At 41.7% G+C, this 15,646-nt stretch overlaps 3 protein-coding genes and 2 non-coding genes across 9 annotated transcripts; 1 reads left to right on the top strand and 4 right to left on the bottom strand.

Annotated features, from left to right (window-relative positions):
- Positions 1-101: 101 nt before the first annotated feature.
- LOC135934258 (modular serine protease-like) lies at positions 102-4,914 on the bottom strand. Of its 3 annotated transcripts, none has more exons than XM_065475885.1 (13): positions 4,756-4,914; positions 4,126-4,216; positions 3,948-4,064; positions 3,616-3,783; positions 3,439-3,558; positions 3,153-3,378; positions 2,792-3,086; positions 2,410-2,631; positions 1,064-1,237; positions 887-1,008; positions 646-822; positions 428-584; positions 102-371 (listed from the first exon to the last, which is right to left on the bottom strand). In XM_065475885.1, exons 1-13 carry the CDS (start codon positions 4,826-4,828, stop codon positions 172-174), a joined length of 2,142 nt encoding a protein of 713 aa, XP_065331957.1. In that variant the 5' UTR covers positions 4,829-4,914; the 3' UTR covers positions 102-171. The 3 variants fall into 3 exon arrangements, with proteins under 3 accessions (XP_065331957.1, XP_065331941.1, XP_065331949.1); XM_065475869.1 differs by having other exon boundaries at positions 4,126-4,258; positions 4,756-4,903; XM_065475877.1 differs by having other exon boundaries at positions 4,126-4,231; positions 4,756-4,903.
- On the top strand, positions 1,472-1,544 carry TRNAA-AGC (transfer RNA alanine (anticodon AGC)). The gene has a single exon. It is a non-coding gene; the product is annotated as a tRNA-Ala (tRNA).
- On the bottom strand, positions 1,967-2,039 carry TRNAA-AGC (transfer RNA alanine (anticodon AGC)). The gene has a single exon. It is a non-coding gene; the product is annotated as a tRNA-Ala (tRNA).
- Positions 4,915-5,056: 142 nt separating the features above from the next.
- On the bottom strand, positions 5,057-12,628 carry Ranbp16 (Ran-binding protein 16). Of its 3 annotated transcripts, none has more exons than XM_065475848.1 (18): positions 12,469-12,628; positions 11,484-11,724; positions 11,252-11,418; positions 10,846-11,070; positions 10,587-10,787; positions 10,259-10,525; positions 9,246-9,609; positions 8,872-9,187; positions 8,676-8,820; positions 8,478-8,625; positions 8,264-8,423; positions 7,963-8,153; positions 7,700-7,911; positions 7,484-7,646; positions 6,674-6,751; positions 6,428-6,615; positions 6,244-6,371; positions 5,057-5,685 (listed from the first exon to the last, which is right to left on the bottom strand). In XM_065475848.1, exons 1-18 carry the CDS (start codon positions 12,481-12,483, stop codon positions 5,583-5,585), a joined length of 3,312 nt encoding a protein of 1,103 aa, XP_065331920.1. In that variant the 5' UTR covers positions 12,484-12,628; the 3' UTR covers positions 5,057-5,582. The 3 variants fall into 3 exon arrangements, with proteins under 3 accessions (XP_065331920.1, XP_065331912.1, XP_065331927.1); XM_065475840.1 differs by lacking the exon at positions 12,469-12,628 and adding an exon at positions 11,790-12,115; XM_065475855.1 differs by lacking the exon at positions 12,469-12,628 and adding an exon at positions 11,790-12,114 and having other exon boundaries at positions 7,508-7,646.
- A 509-nt stretch (positions 12,629-13,137) lies between these two features.
- Slbp (Stem-loop binding protein) lies at positions 13,138-15,444 on the bottom strand. The gene is made up of 5 exons (XM_065497547.1): positions 15,263-15,444; positions 14,649-15,169; positions 14,443-14,589; positions 14,245-14,385; positions 13,138-13,822 (listed from the first exon to the last, which is right to left on the bottom strand). The coding sequence occupies exons 1-5, from the start codon at positions 15,269-15,271 to the stop codon at positions 13,687-13,689; spliced, it is 954 nt and encodes a 317-aa protein (XP_065353619.1). The 5' UTR covers positions 15,272-15,444; the 3' UTR covers positions 13,138-13,686.
- Between the last annotated feature and the right edge of the window lie 202 nt (positions 15,445-15,646).

Below are 15,646 nucleotides of genomic sequence, written 5' to 3'. Positions count from 1 at the left end.
ACGCTTACTGTGACTCGCCTGGCCTATGCGTCCAACTTATTAGAGAAGATGGCTACAAGTTTTGCCCAAAGAATTTTCGAATGAAACAAATCTTGCGTTAATTAATTTTATTAAAAAATTTATTGAGTAAAACAAGTGAGTATTTTATTAAGAAAAGTAGCACTCAACATATTATGTCGAATCGCTATCACGCATGTCCTCAATCCAGTCTCGGTACACTGAGAGCCTAGTGTACGCGGTGACCTGATTGGGGTTGCAAGTGCCAGCGCCTTGCTTCACAGGACCCACGCTCACGATGGCGCGCACAAACCAACGTCCGTTCTTTTCAAACGTGAGACCGCCGCCACTGTCTCCATTGCACACGCTTGATCCTGTATATTAGATTAAATATTAATAACTTATGCAAGGATTCTGAGGCAGAAATTACCATTGGTGTACCCAGCGCATATTTTGTCAGTTGTGATGAGAGGTTTGAACTCAGGCGGCACAATTTTCTCGCACTGAGAGTACTCGACATAGGGAACTTCTAAGAACTGCAGGGTATTGGTGAGGCTGCCATTGCCGTCCTTGCCCCAACCAGCAACCTTATTTTATAAATTATGGTCAGTGCATGCTCGTAGGGATGGCGTGTGGAGTGGAGAGTACCTGCCCAACATTTCCTTGAACCAGTTGCTCCCTTTCAAACGTATTTTGCCAGTCGACACACACCGGCCGCACGAATGGCGTGAAAATTGCTTGTTCCTTGATCCAAACAACTGCAATGTCAGCCACATACGACCTGGAGAAGCCTCGGTAGTCAGGGTGCACGTCAATGCGCCGAATCTTTGTGCAGAACATAATTATTCCATTTAAATTTTTCCAGCGGAATATAAAGCTAGTATCTTACGTCTCTTAGCTGAGTGTAATCAGTTTTGGCAGTCCAGTCTCGGAAGAATTTCCCAAGACCAATTTTGAAGTTATCGGCGGCGCGAGGTTTTCCAAGCGCCTCGTCCCAGAAACAGTGAGCCGCTATGAGCAGTATTTTTTCCAAAAATGTTCTCATAAATTGGCAAAGGAAATATACCTGATATGATAAGGTTTCGATTAACGAGTGAACCTCCGCACCAGAATTTCGGAGGATCCGGGGACTTCAAATCCTTGATGTAATAAACTCCAGCGTGCCAGGGGAACTGCCCGACTTCAGCCTCCCGACCTTGCACAACAAAGAGCTGTCCCTTTGGCACGCGCTCTCCACATTCTGCAGGGCAAAGTGTAAAAATGCAGATGAATTTATGAACATGCGATTAGCATAGCTCGCTAAGGAACTTGACACAAGTACGCGGGGGGGGGGGGGGGGAGGCTCTAGATGTGCGAATGCGAAAGAGAGCGGTCATCGCCACACCCGATTGGCACAACAAGTTGCGAGACGCTCAGGGCAAATGACCTGAATCTTTGACCAGAAAGCAGAAATGAATTTAGTGCAGAATTAACTGGGGGCGTAGCTCAGATGGTAGAGCGCTCGCTTAGCATGCGAGAGGTACCGGGATCGATACCCGGCGCCTCCAAATTTCATTTTTGCAAAAAATTGCTAACTTTAGGCCTATCCGTTATGATTCATAAAGCGATGGTGTGATTCCAAAAGTTAAGATCAAGTTAAAAGCCATTTTTATTTAAGGGAAAGCGTCAAATCTACGAGTTTTAAAGGGGCGTCAAAATTTCAATCCTAATATACCCAATGTTGATACACAAATTACTCGATTATGGATTTTGTGTCAAATTATGTAGACTTGGTATTCATCAGTGCTAAATTAATTAGAAAATATTGAAAATATTAATAATAAAGTGTTAAAATAATAGTACCTTTGGATTTATGTAACAAGCTGACTAATAGTTTCCCACTTTTAATTATTAAACATTGATACGAAAAATGAATGCTGCAGAATACTACAAATTTTTAATTTTGAATAAAATATATTAAAAAGAGATTTGGAGGCGCCGGGTATCGATCCCGGTACCTCTCGCATGCTAAGCGAGCGCTCTACCATCTGAGCTACGCCCCCAGTTAATTTCGTACTCTAACTGATATTCCGTTAAATCAACAAATCTAGGTCGATATCCCTGCCCAGGGTGGGGCATAATTGCAACTATAGACCTGCGGATCACTAGAGAAAGGCCCCATGATCAGTGTTGTGATGAACGAGGCAGAGACCACATCGCACTTTCACTTTTTTATTGGTCTTGTAAGCTATTTGCATCGCAATGTTTGCTCAATTTTAAACTCAAATAACCTTGTACTTATAATTGATTAAAATATAAATCTTTTTAAAAATTTTAGCACATTTTAACACTTTAAAAGATTTTTAAAATTCTCCATATAATATGATGACTGTCGAGCAAGCAATAATTGACGAAAGGCAAAAAGGTACTAACCTGGTTTGCATTTAAATGGCTCCCTATTCCAGGATCCAGTGTCTTTGCAGGTGATTTTGGTGAAATCAGGCTCAGCAGAATGGAATGCCTTGCAACTGAGCCTTGCTTCAGTGCCAATGGCAACAGGGTCAAGGCAGGTGACTCTGCGACCTTGCAGGAAGCACTCTGGCTCCACAGTTTCCAAAATTAAAGCAGGACATTTCTTGGGGCCAGCTGCAACAACTGCAACACAAAACAAATTTGATGCAAGGCTCTCTTCTCAAATTGGAAGCTTCTTAACATCATTTTAATTTAATAATAAAAAAAAATTATGCTGAAAAAAATTTGTTTGTTAATTTCATCTCATTTTGAATTAGTTTCTATTTGTGCGAAAAATAATCACCAGGTGCTGGTGCAGTAACAGGTGCAACCACAGGCACAGGAGTCACAGGTCGGTTGCCCTGTACTGGTCTGGATGACACAGGACCTGGTCTGGTGACAGGTTTTGGGGTGTTGACTTGCGGGCGAGGTGGAGGCGCCCGACACAGCGGCAGAATGGGTCTCCATTTACCGTTGATGCAGTAGGAAACGGCGGCAGATCCTTTTTCTCTCGTCCTTGAGTTGGGCAGTTCATATGGAGGTTCACAGCGAAGTCCGATACCTGTGTAGGGAGGTGCTAAAGAAACACCAGGGTAGCCCTAGAAATCCATCAATTGATTTGCATAAGTGTTTCGAAAATTTTGTATTAAAAAACCTCAAAATACCTTGCAAATATCAGAGAGATTGGGATCATTCGGGTTTGCCTGTCCCAGTCTGTCTCCAGGGCAGCCAAGCACATTGTAAAATGACTTCTCTGGAAAATTGGGCACCCTGCAGCCGCACAGGAAATCGTCCTCATCAGAATTGTCGGCACAGTCCTGCTGACCGTTGCAGCGAAGATCTCTATTGATGCAGCCACCATACTGACACCGGAATGTGTTAGAAGGGCATCTGCAGCGCGCATTAACCACGTTAAGAATTAGAGCTCTGATAAAGGGAATGGGACTTTACCTGACCGCTCTGCACTGGGTCACAGTTTCGTCAGAGCCGTCCGGGCAGTCAATATTTCCATCGCACACTTTTTCCCCTTCAATGCAAGTGCCGTCCAAGCAACCAAATCCTGAATTATTGCTGCAATTGTAGCACAATCATAAAAATTATATTAAAAATCATTTGACTTCCAACTACCTCTCGCATTGCTGTTTGAGTAGTGGGTTTTGTGGCTTTGGTGTTGACACACACTGGCGCCGGGGCAAAAGTTCATCAGAATTGTCCCAGCAATCCATGTTTCCATCACATGCGCGCTCTTTTTCTATGCAGCCGCCATAGCTGCATCGAAACGCGTAATTGGGACACCTACAATATAAACTCATTAGTGTAAAGTCCAGTTCCCAATCTTTAATTCCATTTGTAAAATAATGTGGGTTTTCTGCCCATTTCTTAATTATTTAATAATACGTGTAATGCGTGTAATAATGAAAAACCACATATTTTCATTAAAAAATTTATAATGTACGAACTGAGCAGTTCTGCAAAGCGCGTAAGTCTCGTCACTCCAGTCTCCGCAATCCTGGGTGCCGTCACAAATAGAGCTAAGCGCCACACACTCTCCAGAGTAGCAGGCAAATTCGCTGGCACTATTACGACACGGAAAAGATTACTTTTCTTGCGATCCGATAGGAATTTGTTTGAATTTACTTTTGGCAGCCACCTTGTCTAACTTGTCTTTTTTCTCTGAGCAAGGGAAACATGTGCGTGTGTTTGGTGAGACTGCTGCCTTCCGAGGGAGCTGGAATAAAATTTGCTGGAAGCTGGGTTGGATTGCTAGAAACTAGCGAGAGAAAAAAGATGCGGTTAAAGGATGTAATGGTTTAGCAACAGGCACGCAAGAAAAATGACCTTGAGTGTTTAACCTTTAAGGTTGATAACCCTAGATTTGAGTAAAAAGTTATCAACATTTTGTGATTCTGAAAGAAGCAAAATGTTTTGATCTATTGTATTCAACCACCAAAACAGTTAAAAATGCTCAGATCTTTTAAATCACTTTCGAATGAGGAATGAGTTTTTTTCTCTACAAGGTACATTCTCACAAGGTTAATTGTGGCGAAAATAATGCTGGTGATGATAATCATATTCTTAGTTAGCCAGTCCAAGACAGGCTTTTTGTTGAGCTTATTGCAAAGTGCAAGGTCATGAGAGTTGAGGAAAATATGAAATAAATTTGGCGCAAAAAAACATTAAAAATAAACTCAGAGATAAAAAACCGAATTAAGTGCTCTGGCGTGTTAATTTAAAGAGAGAGGAAAGATTAAAAAAATGGTAACTCACCAGTCGGCGTGGCCAGTATCAGCTGAAACAAAAACAAACCAAAAACCAAAGAAACCAACATTTTGCGGCCCATCTCGTTTTCGGTGTAAGAGAGTCCAGGGCCGGAGCTACACTGGTTAGCAAGCAAGCAGTCAGTTTTGAAGACCGCACGGCCTTGTGTGACGTAATTGCGGCAGAATCTTCTCTCGCTTCACAAAACGCGTGAAAACAGCTATGCGATAAACATAGCCAACTGTATTTTATTTTTGCGCAAAGAAGTTCATTTTGATCGGTAAAATAGCATGCAAAAACAATTTGCGAGTGAAGCTTATGAAAATTTCCAATTTATTCTCCAACTCACGTCATGACAACTTTCATACATTAAATTGTAACCAATGATTTTGAGTAATGTTATATCCAGTGGTGGCTAATGACCGATAATATATTAATAATAGGAATGTCTTTGTAACCAAGAACTAATTGCTTAAAACAGGCAGCACAACCGTACTTCGATTCAACTCCCAAATATTGCTTCTGAGGTAATATATAGCATCACAGAGGTGCTCTATAAAACAATTCATACTAATTAAAGTCGGAAGTTTGTGCTGTACAATAAATTAGAATAAAATAGAGAAAACTCAATGGCAAATAATGATGAATAATGTCATAAAATCGCACGCGGATTAAAATTTTGGATACGATTGCTGCTCTGAAACTTTTAGATGGGGTCGACAACAACGATTGATGTGAATTAATTACTCTTCAGATAATCCAACCACGGATCACAAATCTCGGCACATTTACCCTCACACAGTGACAAAAGTCAGCACAAGTCCTCACATTCCAGACTAGGATGTCATCATGTCACTTCCAGAGGCAACTGCTGCCATGTTTGGACCTTTGAGCGAATCGTTAATGTCCCGCCGGAACGTTGACAAATTCTGGGTAAATCTGAAAAAAAAAAAATTGTTTTTCCTTTTGATTTTCACTTAACAACAGACATAATATATCTGAATATGTTCAATGATTGAGGCACACAAACCAAATTACCACTAGATACTTCAGTGTGTGGGCATATTGACTTCAGAGGAATCTTAAAAAATTCATGGCATGATTTATAATGTGAATTTGACTAAATGTAAATACCTGGATAATGCAAAGTAGTAGGACAGTAGTGGCGAGAAGGCGCCACAATTTTATATCTGAAGGACAAAGCTGTTTTTCGACAAGAAGTCCATATGATATCTCATTGTCAAACAAACAGCACTTTTATTGGAATTCAAAATTTTAGCATAAGTGCCTCAAACACGCTGCAAACTTGGCAGCTTACATGACTTCTAATACTTATATTTCATTTTAAATATGATTAGCATTCATCTTTAATCATAAAGTAGCGTCCAGTAAACTTTATTTCTATTTCTACAACAAATAATTCGGGAAGGCGGTTCATTACCATTTTCACACGTTCAAGGATGAACAGTGACAATGTGAGGTGTTACTTAAATTTACCTGTCTCTGTTTTTCGTTAACAAATTCCTCTCGATGCCGTCCATTAAGTTCTCAAACCACTGGGCCATGGCCGGTTGTTTGTCAGGCAATTGGGCTCGAATGATGCTCTCCCGTAACTGATTGAAGTACTGAAGAAGGAAAGAAGGGTTAGAATCATAAAAATTATTCACTTTTTCAAGGTTACCTCCTCATTTAAGAGGATCAGTCCAAGCAAAGGGCGGGACATTGACCATTGGTTCCTGCAGTCTTCAAACATAATTATGTTCAGTACAGTGGACAGGATTTGCTGGAGTATCTCAGGATGCTGTTCAAGCACTTGCAAAAACACCTCACCCTCCCTGTGGTTCACGCTTGCCCGTCTGCTCTTCTTGCCTGCCAAATTAAAACAGTAATTAGAACTCGCGGAGAAAAAGTAAAAAAAGATCCTTACCTTTGTGGGTGAGTTGCTTGAAGAGGAAAGAGACAATGTGGTCCAAGGTGGTGCAACAACCAGTGCACACCATGGTGTCTGTAACGGTCAATCAAATTCGATCAATAACAGACCAGATGACATGAAAAGTATAAGAGCATGTATTCTCAACAATTAAAAAAAAATACTTATATTTGCGAAAGGAATGAATGCTCAAAAATATTGAAGCATGCACAGAAGCAATTTTTAAACGATGTGTGGAACAAATTGAATAAATGGTTTTTCAACTCTGAATTGCAAGCAGAATTTAAAGTGCATCATGAGAACGGTTAACCTGTCACGTCATAGACAGGCCAAGGTAAAGTCACAAACCTCTGAGCAGGCATAAAAGCACAACAACAGGACTACAAAATGAAAACAATGAAAAAATATCAGGACAATGCGGCAGGACGAGCGTCTAGTGTGCAGAAGTATCGCTTTGACGGAGTTGGGGACACACGACGATGTCCACTAGCAGCGGTGCTTAACACAGAAAAACAATTAACATGTATCTAAGATGTATGAGAGGAGGCCAATAAAACCAGTATTAACTGATTTTGAGCCAGGGGGATCAAAACAAAAACACGATCAAGTGGTAATATTCAAACATTGACACAAGACAGTAAAAAATAAATGAGAATTAATGGTGGGATGGTAAAGAAATTATGGACAAGCCATGCTAGGATTGCAGGCGCATGTTATTGAACGTATGTACTTTTGCGTTTAATTTCTCTTTCTCCTCAAAGTTTCAAGGAGGAGTTGAGGTTTTGCCTGCTCGAAGGTTTGCGATACCTGTGAACATGTTGAGATTCCCACCTAAAGCAGTCAACCCTTCGGATATCGAAGAAAGAATGTAGAGGAACACATTAGGCTCCAGGCTGGCAAGGAAACTCATGTGGTCCTGCGCCAAACACTCCAGCAGTACATAATACGTCTGGGAAACTTTCGGGTAGTCCTGAAACGATCACGATTCAATGCGTTTGACAAAAGAGCGTTGGTTTAGTTTACCAATAAGTCAGATTGTGGTATGGCGAGAAGCATGCTAACAAAAGTTTTCAAAGCGTTATCTAGCGCTTCATCATTGTAGAGGCGAAACACGCCGAAATTGACATAGCTGCCGCAGAGAGCTGCCTTCAGCATGCCAAAACAAATGGCAATACCCTTCAGCTTCATCGGGTATATCTGATCCTTCGAAATGTCCACACTCAAAATTCGCTCACCTAATGACACACACAGCAAGTTTGGAGCGTTACAAATATCACAATATCTACCATAGGTGCAGATGATTTTGCTAGCTTCTCTAAATAGAAGAATGCCATTAGGCGACGAGACATCAAACTGAAGTCGCTGTGACCGATTTTGAACAAGCTCAGCAAAAAGCTTGAGCACAGGTGTCGTCACTTGTGGGTCATGGAACCACAATTCAATTGCGTGGAGCATTATAGGAGTGTATGCAGGATAGCTGGATGAATAGTCAAGAAAAATACATAAAAAATGTTCAATGCAAGAAATTTCAAATATAAACATGGTACGACATTGTTTACATCCCCAAAAAAGTGACTAAAAGGATACATCCAGTCGAATAGCATCATGTAGGATGTCTTTGTGTTGAATGCATAGGCCAGGCCTCTGAGATCCCTAGCAAGACCAATTAGTGACTTCTTTGCCTCCTCTGCCGGAAACAGGTTGCTTTTGGAGCTAGATAGCATCTGCCCAATAGACTCGAAAGACGCTAAAATCAACCAGGTAAGGAAAAACAATCTATTTTGAAGGGAACCAACTCTACCTGTCAATGGCATCATGAAATTATCGAATCTATCTTCATCCTCTCCTAAATCAACCATTAGTAGTCTTCCAAGTGAAGTGTAGAACATTGATCTACACCTCATTTCACTTATGGCAGCGGAATTTCCCAAGAACGGAAAGTGTTCACTCTGAAAACCATCATTTGTTTTCTTCCTATTTGTTTTCAAGTTTAACTTACCGTGTGATGATTGAGAATAAATTGGACTTCTTCAAGTTTAACAAGCTTTCGAACACAGCTATAGCCAACAGAGAGATCGTTTAACAACTGAAGCGTCTTGGATATAATCTGTTCACTCCTTCCCCAATACTTCAGGTTGGTAATTCTACAATGGACATATTAGAAAAAGGACTGCAAATACAAAAAGGTTCATTACATTTTCCTGATAAAAACACTCAAAACCATAGACTCTTCACTCAAGCCGAGCACCTCTGAGAGCCTTCGGTACACCTTGGAATTCTTCTGCACCTGATCACCAACGTAGATTTTGCGGAATTGTTCGAAGAAGCTCAACATAGCCAGCTCGAGCTTTTCACAGCCTGACTGACCGAGCCGAGAGTCGGTCAGATTCATCAGCTGCAAAACCCTGCAGACCAGTTCGCCATCCATGGCGTCGTGGTCTTCATTGTTATTAAAAGAGACGCGTCCGCCGATTGCAGCACCAATTATATAGACTAGCCAAGTCAACCGGCCTGAATCAAGAGAGATTAATTAACTGATTAAACGAGCTGAATAAAAATCTCAACACACCTTCTTGAATGGTGATGTTCATAGTCTGAGCCATATTTCCCGCCAGCTCCTGGTACGAGCGGGCAGCCTGGTCAAACAGTTGTACTAACAGGGAGCAAGTCTTCTGGTATTCACATCGACCAATTACAGAGAGCTGCTCAAGTTGTTGCCGCACCATGCCCAAGTCGTCCAAAGGATCCTCAAGACCCTCCCTCACAACCACAGCTACAGACTCAAGCCTTGAAGTTATGTAAGCGGTGGTCACTTCCGGCGTGTATGTCTCTAGCAGGTGCGGCTCAGTCGCTTTGACGTATGGCACGGAAGCCACCATTCGCTGCCATAAACTTAGCAAGTAGTGCACACTGTTTGGGGCAAACTGCCACATCTGAGAATAGAGAATAGAGTTTGTTAGTAACAAGGAACAGGGCCAATAATAGTTGCAACCTTTAAACAAAATTCTGCAATAATTACCATTTATTATTAGAATATAATATAAATATAAAAATATAAAGCAATTTTAATATTCTTCTGGGCACCAGTTACGAGACTAAACTTATCAAGATTAACTAAATTTAATATTCCAAACAATGAAGACAAGCCTGATAAATTATTATGCAATGATAGTGAAAAAATAAATTAATACTATGTCTTAATTTCTAGCATTTGACATTTTTAACAAATGAAGTGACAACAGCGTATATAATTAAATCATGGGCTGTCAAAGATTTACAGCTAACTTCACATTGTTGAATAAAAGACTGGATTTAATTATGAATTTAAAAGATCTGTAAAGTTACTTTGAAAAGCCGAAAAACAGCTAGACCCAGCTCCATTGTTTCATTCTTGAAAATGTCATTTTATGTTCCATCAAGAGTGAAAATAAAGCAAAGTTAGTGTTTCTAAAATATTTGGCATTCCTCAATTTCAACCAAACGAATTTTCCGCAAGTGAGATGTGAGCAGTCGCTCACCAAATTTAATTTTCAATGCACAATTTTTGGAGCTCGCAGAGAGAAACTGAAAAATGCGTGATACCTGTAAGCTTTCAACGGTGAACTTTGCGATGAGCTGTATGGACTCTGGATAGTTTTCCACCATCACCAATTCGCCCAGCTGATAGTTTGATTTGAGCCTGGCTAGCAGGCGGCAAAACTCATGGTAGTTGGCTGGATCGCTCAATCCCTGCGGATTTTGGAGAATGTTTTTAACTCCATTGACCAGATGGGTGAGGAACTTGGCGCGCTCAGTGTTGCTGAAGAGAGAACGACGCACAGATGCAATCTGCACTAAGCACGATAACGCCTGCAGACGAGATATCAATTAGTCAGTTTTGTCCACTGGTAGGTGCAAGCGCGGTTCTTACTAAAGAAGAGAGAGACGTCGGCAAAGAGTGGTACAGGTCAAAGAAGAGCTTCAAAGTGGCAAAGTCGAGGAATGCGGGCCTCCAACTGGTGGGTATCTGCACAGTGCACAAGTCATCCGAGCTTTCATCTGTTGAAGTGCCGATGAAGTCAAAGGTCAAACAGTTCTGAGCCAGCTTCAGAAGCTGAGTCATCAGTCCGTGCTGAACAAATTTATCATAAAATTAGATTTTTAAAAACAGACAAAGGCGAATTTAGTACTTGGCTCTCATCGTTGAAATTTAGGCTTTTGCAGTTCTCTCTCGCTTGGCCCAACAGAGTGCAAGAAAGTCTGAAAATCTCAAATAACTGAGTATCTCGGAAGGAGGAAGCAATTTTCCGGTGCTTTGTGAGCGAGCGGCTGGCGTCTGCTTCCGAAATCTGGTTCATCTCACATGTCAGCTGAGAAAGAAGCTGCACGCCGACCATGCAATGTTCCACGGATCCCTGGATGCATTAAAAATTCATTTTAATGACGTTTCATATCTAAGATTGTTTCTATTATAGCTTGGCTAGGCTTTTGTACAATCAGATATTAATCATAGATTCATTTAACTGGAATTAAAAGAATTAATAGTTTCCATAAATACAAGGTTTATTTTCATGGATAAAAAACTAAGTCACTCACTTGCAAAAATTTCGTAATGTCAGCAATGACATTTCGAAACACGTTTTCATCCTTGTCCACGTCAAACCAGCCTAGTTTAGTGATCCTCGCAAACAAGGTCACCAAGGCCTGCACCACAAAATTGGCCAATTTCGGCCTGGTGGCCAAATAATTCAGCACATAATTTCCTGGAGAAAAATGTCAGAAAGAGAAGTAAGTTAGACGGATTTCAGGGTTTGAAAAGAGTCCATACGTATGTCAATTCGCTGCTGAAGGGAGAGTCCCTGGGCCGACCTGGACACTAGCTTTGTCAGGGTGGTCGCTGCGAGGAGCTGAGCATAGCTCGAGTCACCTCTGTCCAGCAGCAGCTGGCACTTGGCCAGAGTGTCAGGCGCATTTTGGAAGTTGACCAGAGCCTTCTCTGCATCTGCTCTCACGGCAGAATTTCCAGACTCGTATAGGTGTTTACACAGCAACTCCAACTGCTGCACTTCCTGCGGAGCAAAAGAGCAAACCTCGGTTAGCGCGATCTGCGACAGTGTCCAATGCTCCGGTTCACATAGCTGTTCTCCAAGCGGGCCTTTTTCATTTGCGGGCCGAGTCTCGGTAGAGCGAAATGAGGTTTTTCAGGTCGTCAAGGCTTTTTTGTTTGGTACGTGTACCGACTGGCAAAAATAGAATGAGCGCTGCTTTTTTGCGCAGAGCACTAGACTCTGCTCACAGCGGGGAGAAAAAGAAGGAGTGACGATGCCTTGTCGACGACAACAACAAACACCCTCTTTGTTTTCGCGTCCCACTAATTAACGCCAGTTATTTTCTCCGTCCGTCGCTGCTTCCGGGCATCCGTGCCCCGAGAATTCGGCCCGGACGTAAATAGCTCGCGAAATAGGTGTGTCCGTCTCGTGCGGTGCATAAACAAAAACAATCTTGACAGAATCGCTGCGGACAGACACGACTAGCAAGGGTCAAAGTTTGCGTCCGATTTGATGACAGAAAGGGCGGCCCGCCGCAGCGACGCACCACGCCCGGAGAGTGGCCGTGCCGAAATTTGCAGACCGGCATCCTGCCCCAGAGATTGGTGGCCGTGATTTCGGGACCCGACCCTCTGAAATTTTCATCACGTGAAATGAAATGGCGGTCAAATGAACTCCGCGACTCGGGCTGCCTGTCCGTTCGCCGCGATTCCCGACCTTCCCTACACGTGACGGCGTCTGTTCCTCGAGGACATGCTCGTTTACCTGCAACTCAGTCATTTGCGCGATGATTCATTGAAAATTGGTCGAGCAGTTGGCGAATTTCCTTGCTAGGCAGCAGCTCAATTTCTTGCAGCAGCGAACCAGCCAGCCGAAGGGGCAGAAAATGCGATTCGCAGGCCAGGCAGCGTTGCACTCGCTTCACTTGTTTTCGGTTGTTGACAAACACGTGAGTGGCGCGAGTTGAAAAACCACGCCCGGGAAAGGGGGATAAAGCAGGACTACGATTAAATTTAGTGAGGCCTGATCTTGATTAAAAAAAGGAATGATTGTATTTAGATTCTTGGAATAGTAATAATAAAATTTTGAATTGATTTCTTTTTAATCCACTTGAATTTACAAATAGATAGGTGTTATGAAAATTTTCAACGCAACTTATTTTGTGTTTACAAAATTCCTTTGTTTTGTTGCTTAATTATTACTGAAACCGACAATTTAAAATTTTTGTGTGATAAACAATCATCTAAATTGTCTGGATCAAACTGATGATTTTTTTGCAGGCAGACACGCGACTTGCGACGTCAGGGTCACGTTGATCCATATTCCCACTTTATATATTTTAATGTGACTACACATTTTATTTTTCTTTGTATAAAGACGCCAAGTTAATTAGATAAAATTTCCTTTGTTAGGAATATGATCAATTACACAAAATTTTCTGTTTTAGAAATTCTCTGATTTATTGTAGCTATACAAAATACTCATTGTCTTGTTTCACACTCACTTCAATTTTGATTACAAAAATTCCACAAGAAATATTTTCAGATTAGAATCATCTTTAGAAATTCAAATTTCACATCATCAACATGCAATTAAGCTAGGTTATTCACACGTGTCTCCAGTCATTGTTTCACACAAAAGGCACAAACTTACAAAACTTAGCTAGATGCCAAGAAACAAAGAGGCAATTCTACATTCAAATCAGTTTCAGTGGTCCAACATTCTCTCTCAAGAAAGAATTGAAAACACATCCTGAAACAATTTTCTTAGAAACTAATGAAAGCATCTGTAGCGAGCAGATTGCGCGTCAAACGGCAATCTCAACTTAAAACAAATAATTTACCGTAAACATAGTCATAATTACAGCTTACTATAGAAATATGATGAACATATTATAATATGTAGAAAACTCAAAAGACACCCATGAATTTGAGTGGGATTTACACAGGCCAATCATAGATTGTGATAGCTGTCAAGTAGTTCTCAATTGGCGGCCTCATCCAAAGATATGGTGCTAGAGGGGCGCGGGACTCTTTGCCTAGAGCCACTGCCTGGGTATGAGATCTCGGATTGATTGTCACTGCCCATATCAAGCGAAGCTTCAGACATTGTGTCCAGGCTGTAGAGATGGAAATGGTTATTATTTTATTTGTCAAAGTGGCTGTTTAAAATTTTACCAAACTAACTAACCCAGTTGAATTTATTTATTGTTTTTTTTTATATTTAGTCTTTGAAAAATAAAACTGTCAAAGGATTTTGGTTGATAATGCCTTTTTTGATCAGACCAAGACGATGTCTTAATGGTCTGTGCCCTCAAGACACTACCTTTTTTTATAAATGATAACCAACTTTATGGAATCCTATAACTTACACTTGGGACCATTTTAATAAAATAAATAATATCCAGTCAACTTAACGAAAATGGCCATAAAAGCTAGCTTCAGTCCATTGAATTAAATATTTATCACCGTGGCAGTAAATTAATTTGATTATCGATGATATTTAATAAAAACAATTGAGATCTAGATAGAGGCCACTCACTTGTCAAGATCATCATCATCATTGGGAGGGTCATATTCATGCAGTTGTTGCCGCCACTTTCGGATACAACCATCCCACCCTCTTCGACTGTTCTTCAGGTCTCTGGGGGGTGTATGAGGATGGTTGGGGGTTCTCTTGGGCCTGCAATAGACAAAGGTGATTTAAACATAATGAGGATCGCTGAGGATAAGATCGTACTTAGGAACCATCTCTATGTATCTGCGATAACCTTCAGTATTCTTGCCATAATCGATTTGCTTGTCCCTCCTGCTCAGGATCAATGGGTCAGTTTCTAATTCATCCATGTTTATCTTCTTAGGCCTAGGGCTGAATACTCCACGGTCCCTGAAAATGTAAGGAAATTTAAAATCCCAAACCCATTTTTCTTGCTGATTATTCCCTACCCTGGGGACGAGCAGAGGGAACCGGCTGGACTGCCACCATTGAAAAGGTCTTTGGGTCGCTTTCTTTTCAGGTCGCGAGGACTCATCACAGGACTGTCTGGAGGACAGAGGGGGCGTCTGGGGGATATGGCCAAACCCAGTTTAGGTAGCCTGGCCTCCCTTTCCCTTCGCCTGGGGCTGGACCACAGTCTCTTGGTCACATCCACATTTCTCCTGCCGCTGGTGCTTTGCGGCTCTGTTTTGATAGGGGTTTTGACGGGACTGCAATTCATCAGGTCAGGAGATTGACATCCCTTTGCCGGGGATTCAGTCTTCATGGGGCTCTCGTCAGTGCCAAAGTCTATCTTCTTGAATGCGCGATTTGGTTTAGAGTCGAGACACTCGTCTTCACTACTGAGCCTTTCTTCCTTGATCGGCGTTCTGTTCATCGACGAGTTGCTGTCAGCCATATCAGCCCAACTTTGGTACTCGGTCATCTTCTCGGCAGCTGGGCTTTCTACTGCGTCAGATGGCATCAGAACCTAAAATTCAAACGTGTCGTGAAATCACTCAAACAGAGTTTTACAGGCATGATGTGTGTGAAGGGCAAAGTTTTAGCCTGCACAATGGCGAACCTGCAGCATAAAAGATCGTCGGCGAGTCTTTTGTTGCTTCTTTTCGATTGAATTTGCTCGAATACGAAGTTAAAAATTTGGATGAAATTGATATGAAGGCTTGCGTAAGTATGGCGAGACCTACATGTCGATTAAAACATAAAAACAGCGCTGAAAGTTGGCGTTGTCTGTATGTGTACTCGTTCTCTTTTCGCTAGCAGCAGCTGCAGCTCTTGTTGCAAACTTGTTAAAGCGCGGGAAAGAGAACCAGGGAATAGCCAATAGTCACTCAAGTTTGCTTTGTAGCGAGGTTATGGTGTTCATGATGAAACAAAAAGAGGGAAGAGCTCCGCAATTCAAATTGACGCGGTCTGGATGTCTGGATGGAGAATTTTATTCCATTAT

The sequence above is a fragment of the Cloeon dipterum genome, chromosome 1 (genome assembly GCF_949628265.1).
Source record: "Cloeon dipterum chromosome 1, ieCloDipt1.1, whole genome shotgun sequence".
Classification (NCBI taxonomy): domain Eukaryota; kingdom Metazoa; phylum Arthropoda; class Insecta; order Ephemeroptera; family Baetidae; genus Cloeon; species Cloeon dipterum.
The sequence above is the reverse complement of the archived record's forward strand: the minus strand, read 5'-3'. Positions and strand labels throughout refer to the sequence as shown.

Coding starts and splice junctions, on each gene's coding strand:
- LOC135934258 (XM_065475869.1), bottom strand. CDS start 4,828: ATGGGCCGCAAAATGTTGGTTTCTTTGGTTTTTGGTTTGTTTTTGTTT. Junction 4,065..4,125: donor AGACAAGGTGGCTGCCAAAA/GTAAATTCAAAC, acceptor GTGTCGTAATAG/TGCCAGCGAATTTGCCTGCT. Junction 1,009..1,063: donor TCGAAACCTTATCATATCAG/GTATATTTCCTT, acceptor TACTGCTCATAG/CGGCTCACTGTTTCTGGGAC.
- Ranbp16 (XM_065475840.1), bottom strand. CDS start 11,819: ATGAAAAAGGCCCGCTTGGAGAACAGCTAT. Junction 6,616..6,673: donor CAAGCAACTCACCCACAAAG/GTAAGGATCTTT, acceptor TTAATTTGGCAG/GCAAGAAGAGCAGACGGGCA. Junction 5,686..6,243: donor TTAACGAAAAACAGAGACAG/GTAAATTTAAGT, acceptor TTTTTTTTTCAG/ATTTACCCAGAATTTGTCAA.
- Slbp (XM_065497547.1), bottom strand. Junction 14,590..14,648: donor TCCCTCTGCTCGTCCCCAGG/GTAGGGAATAAT, acceptor TTACATTTTCAG/GGACCGTGGAGTATTCAGCC. Junction 14,386..14,442: donor TACATAGAGATGGTTCCTAA/GTACGATCTTAT, acceptor TGTCTATTGCAG/GCCCAAGAGAACCCCCAACC.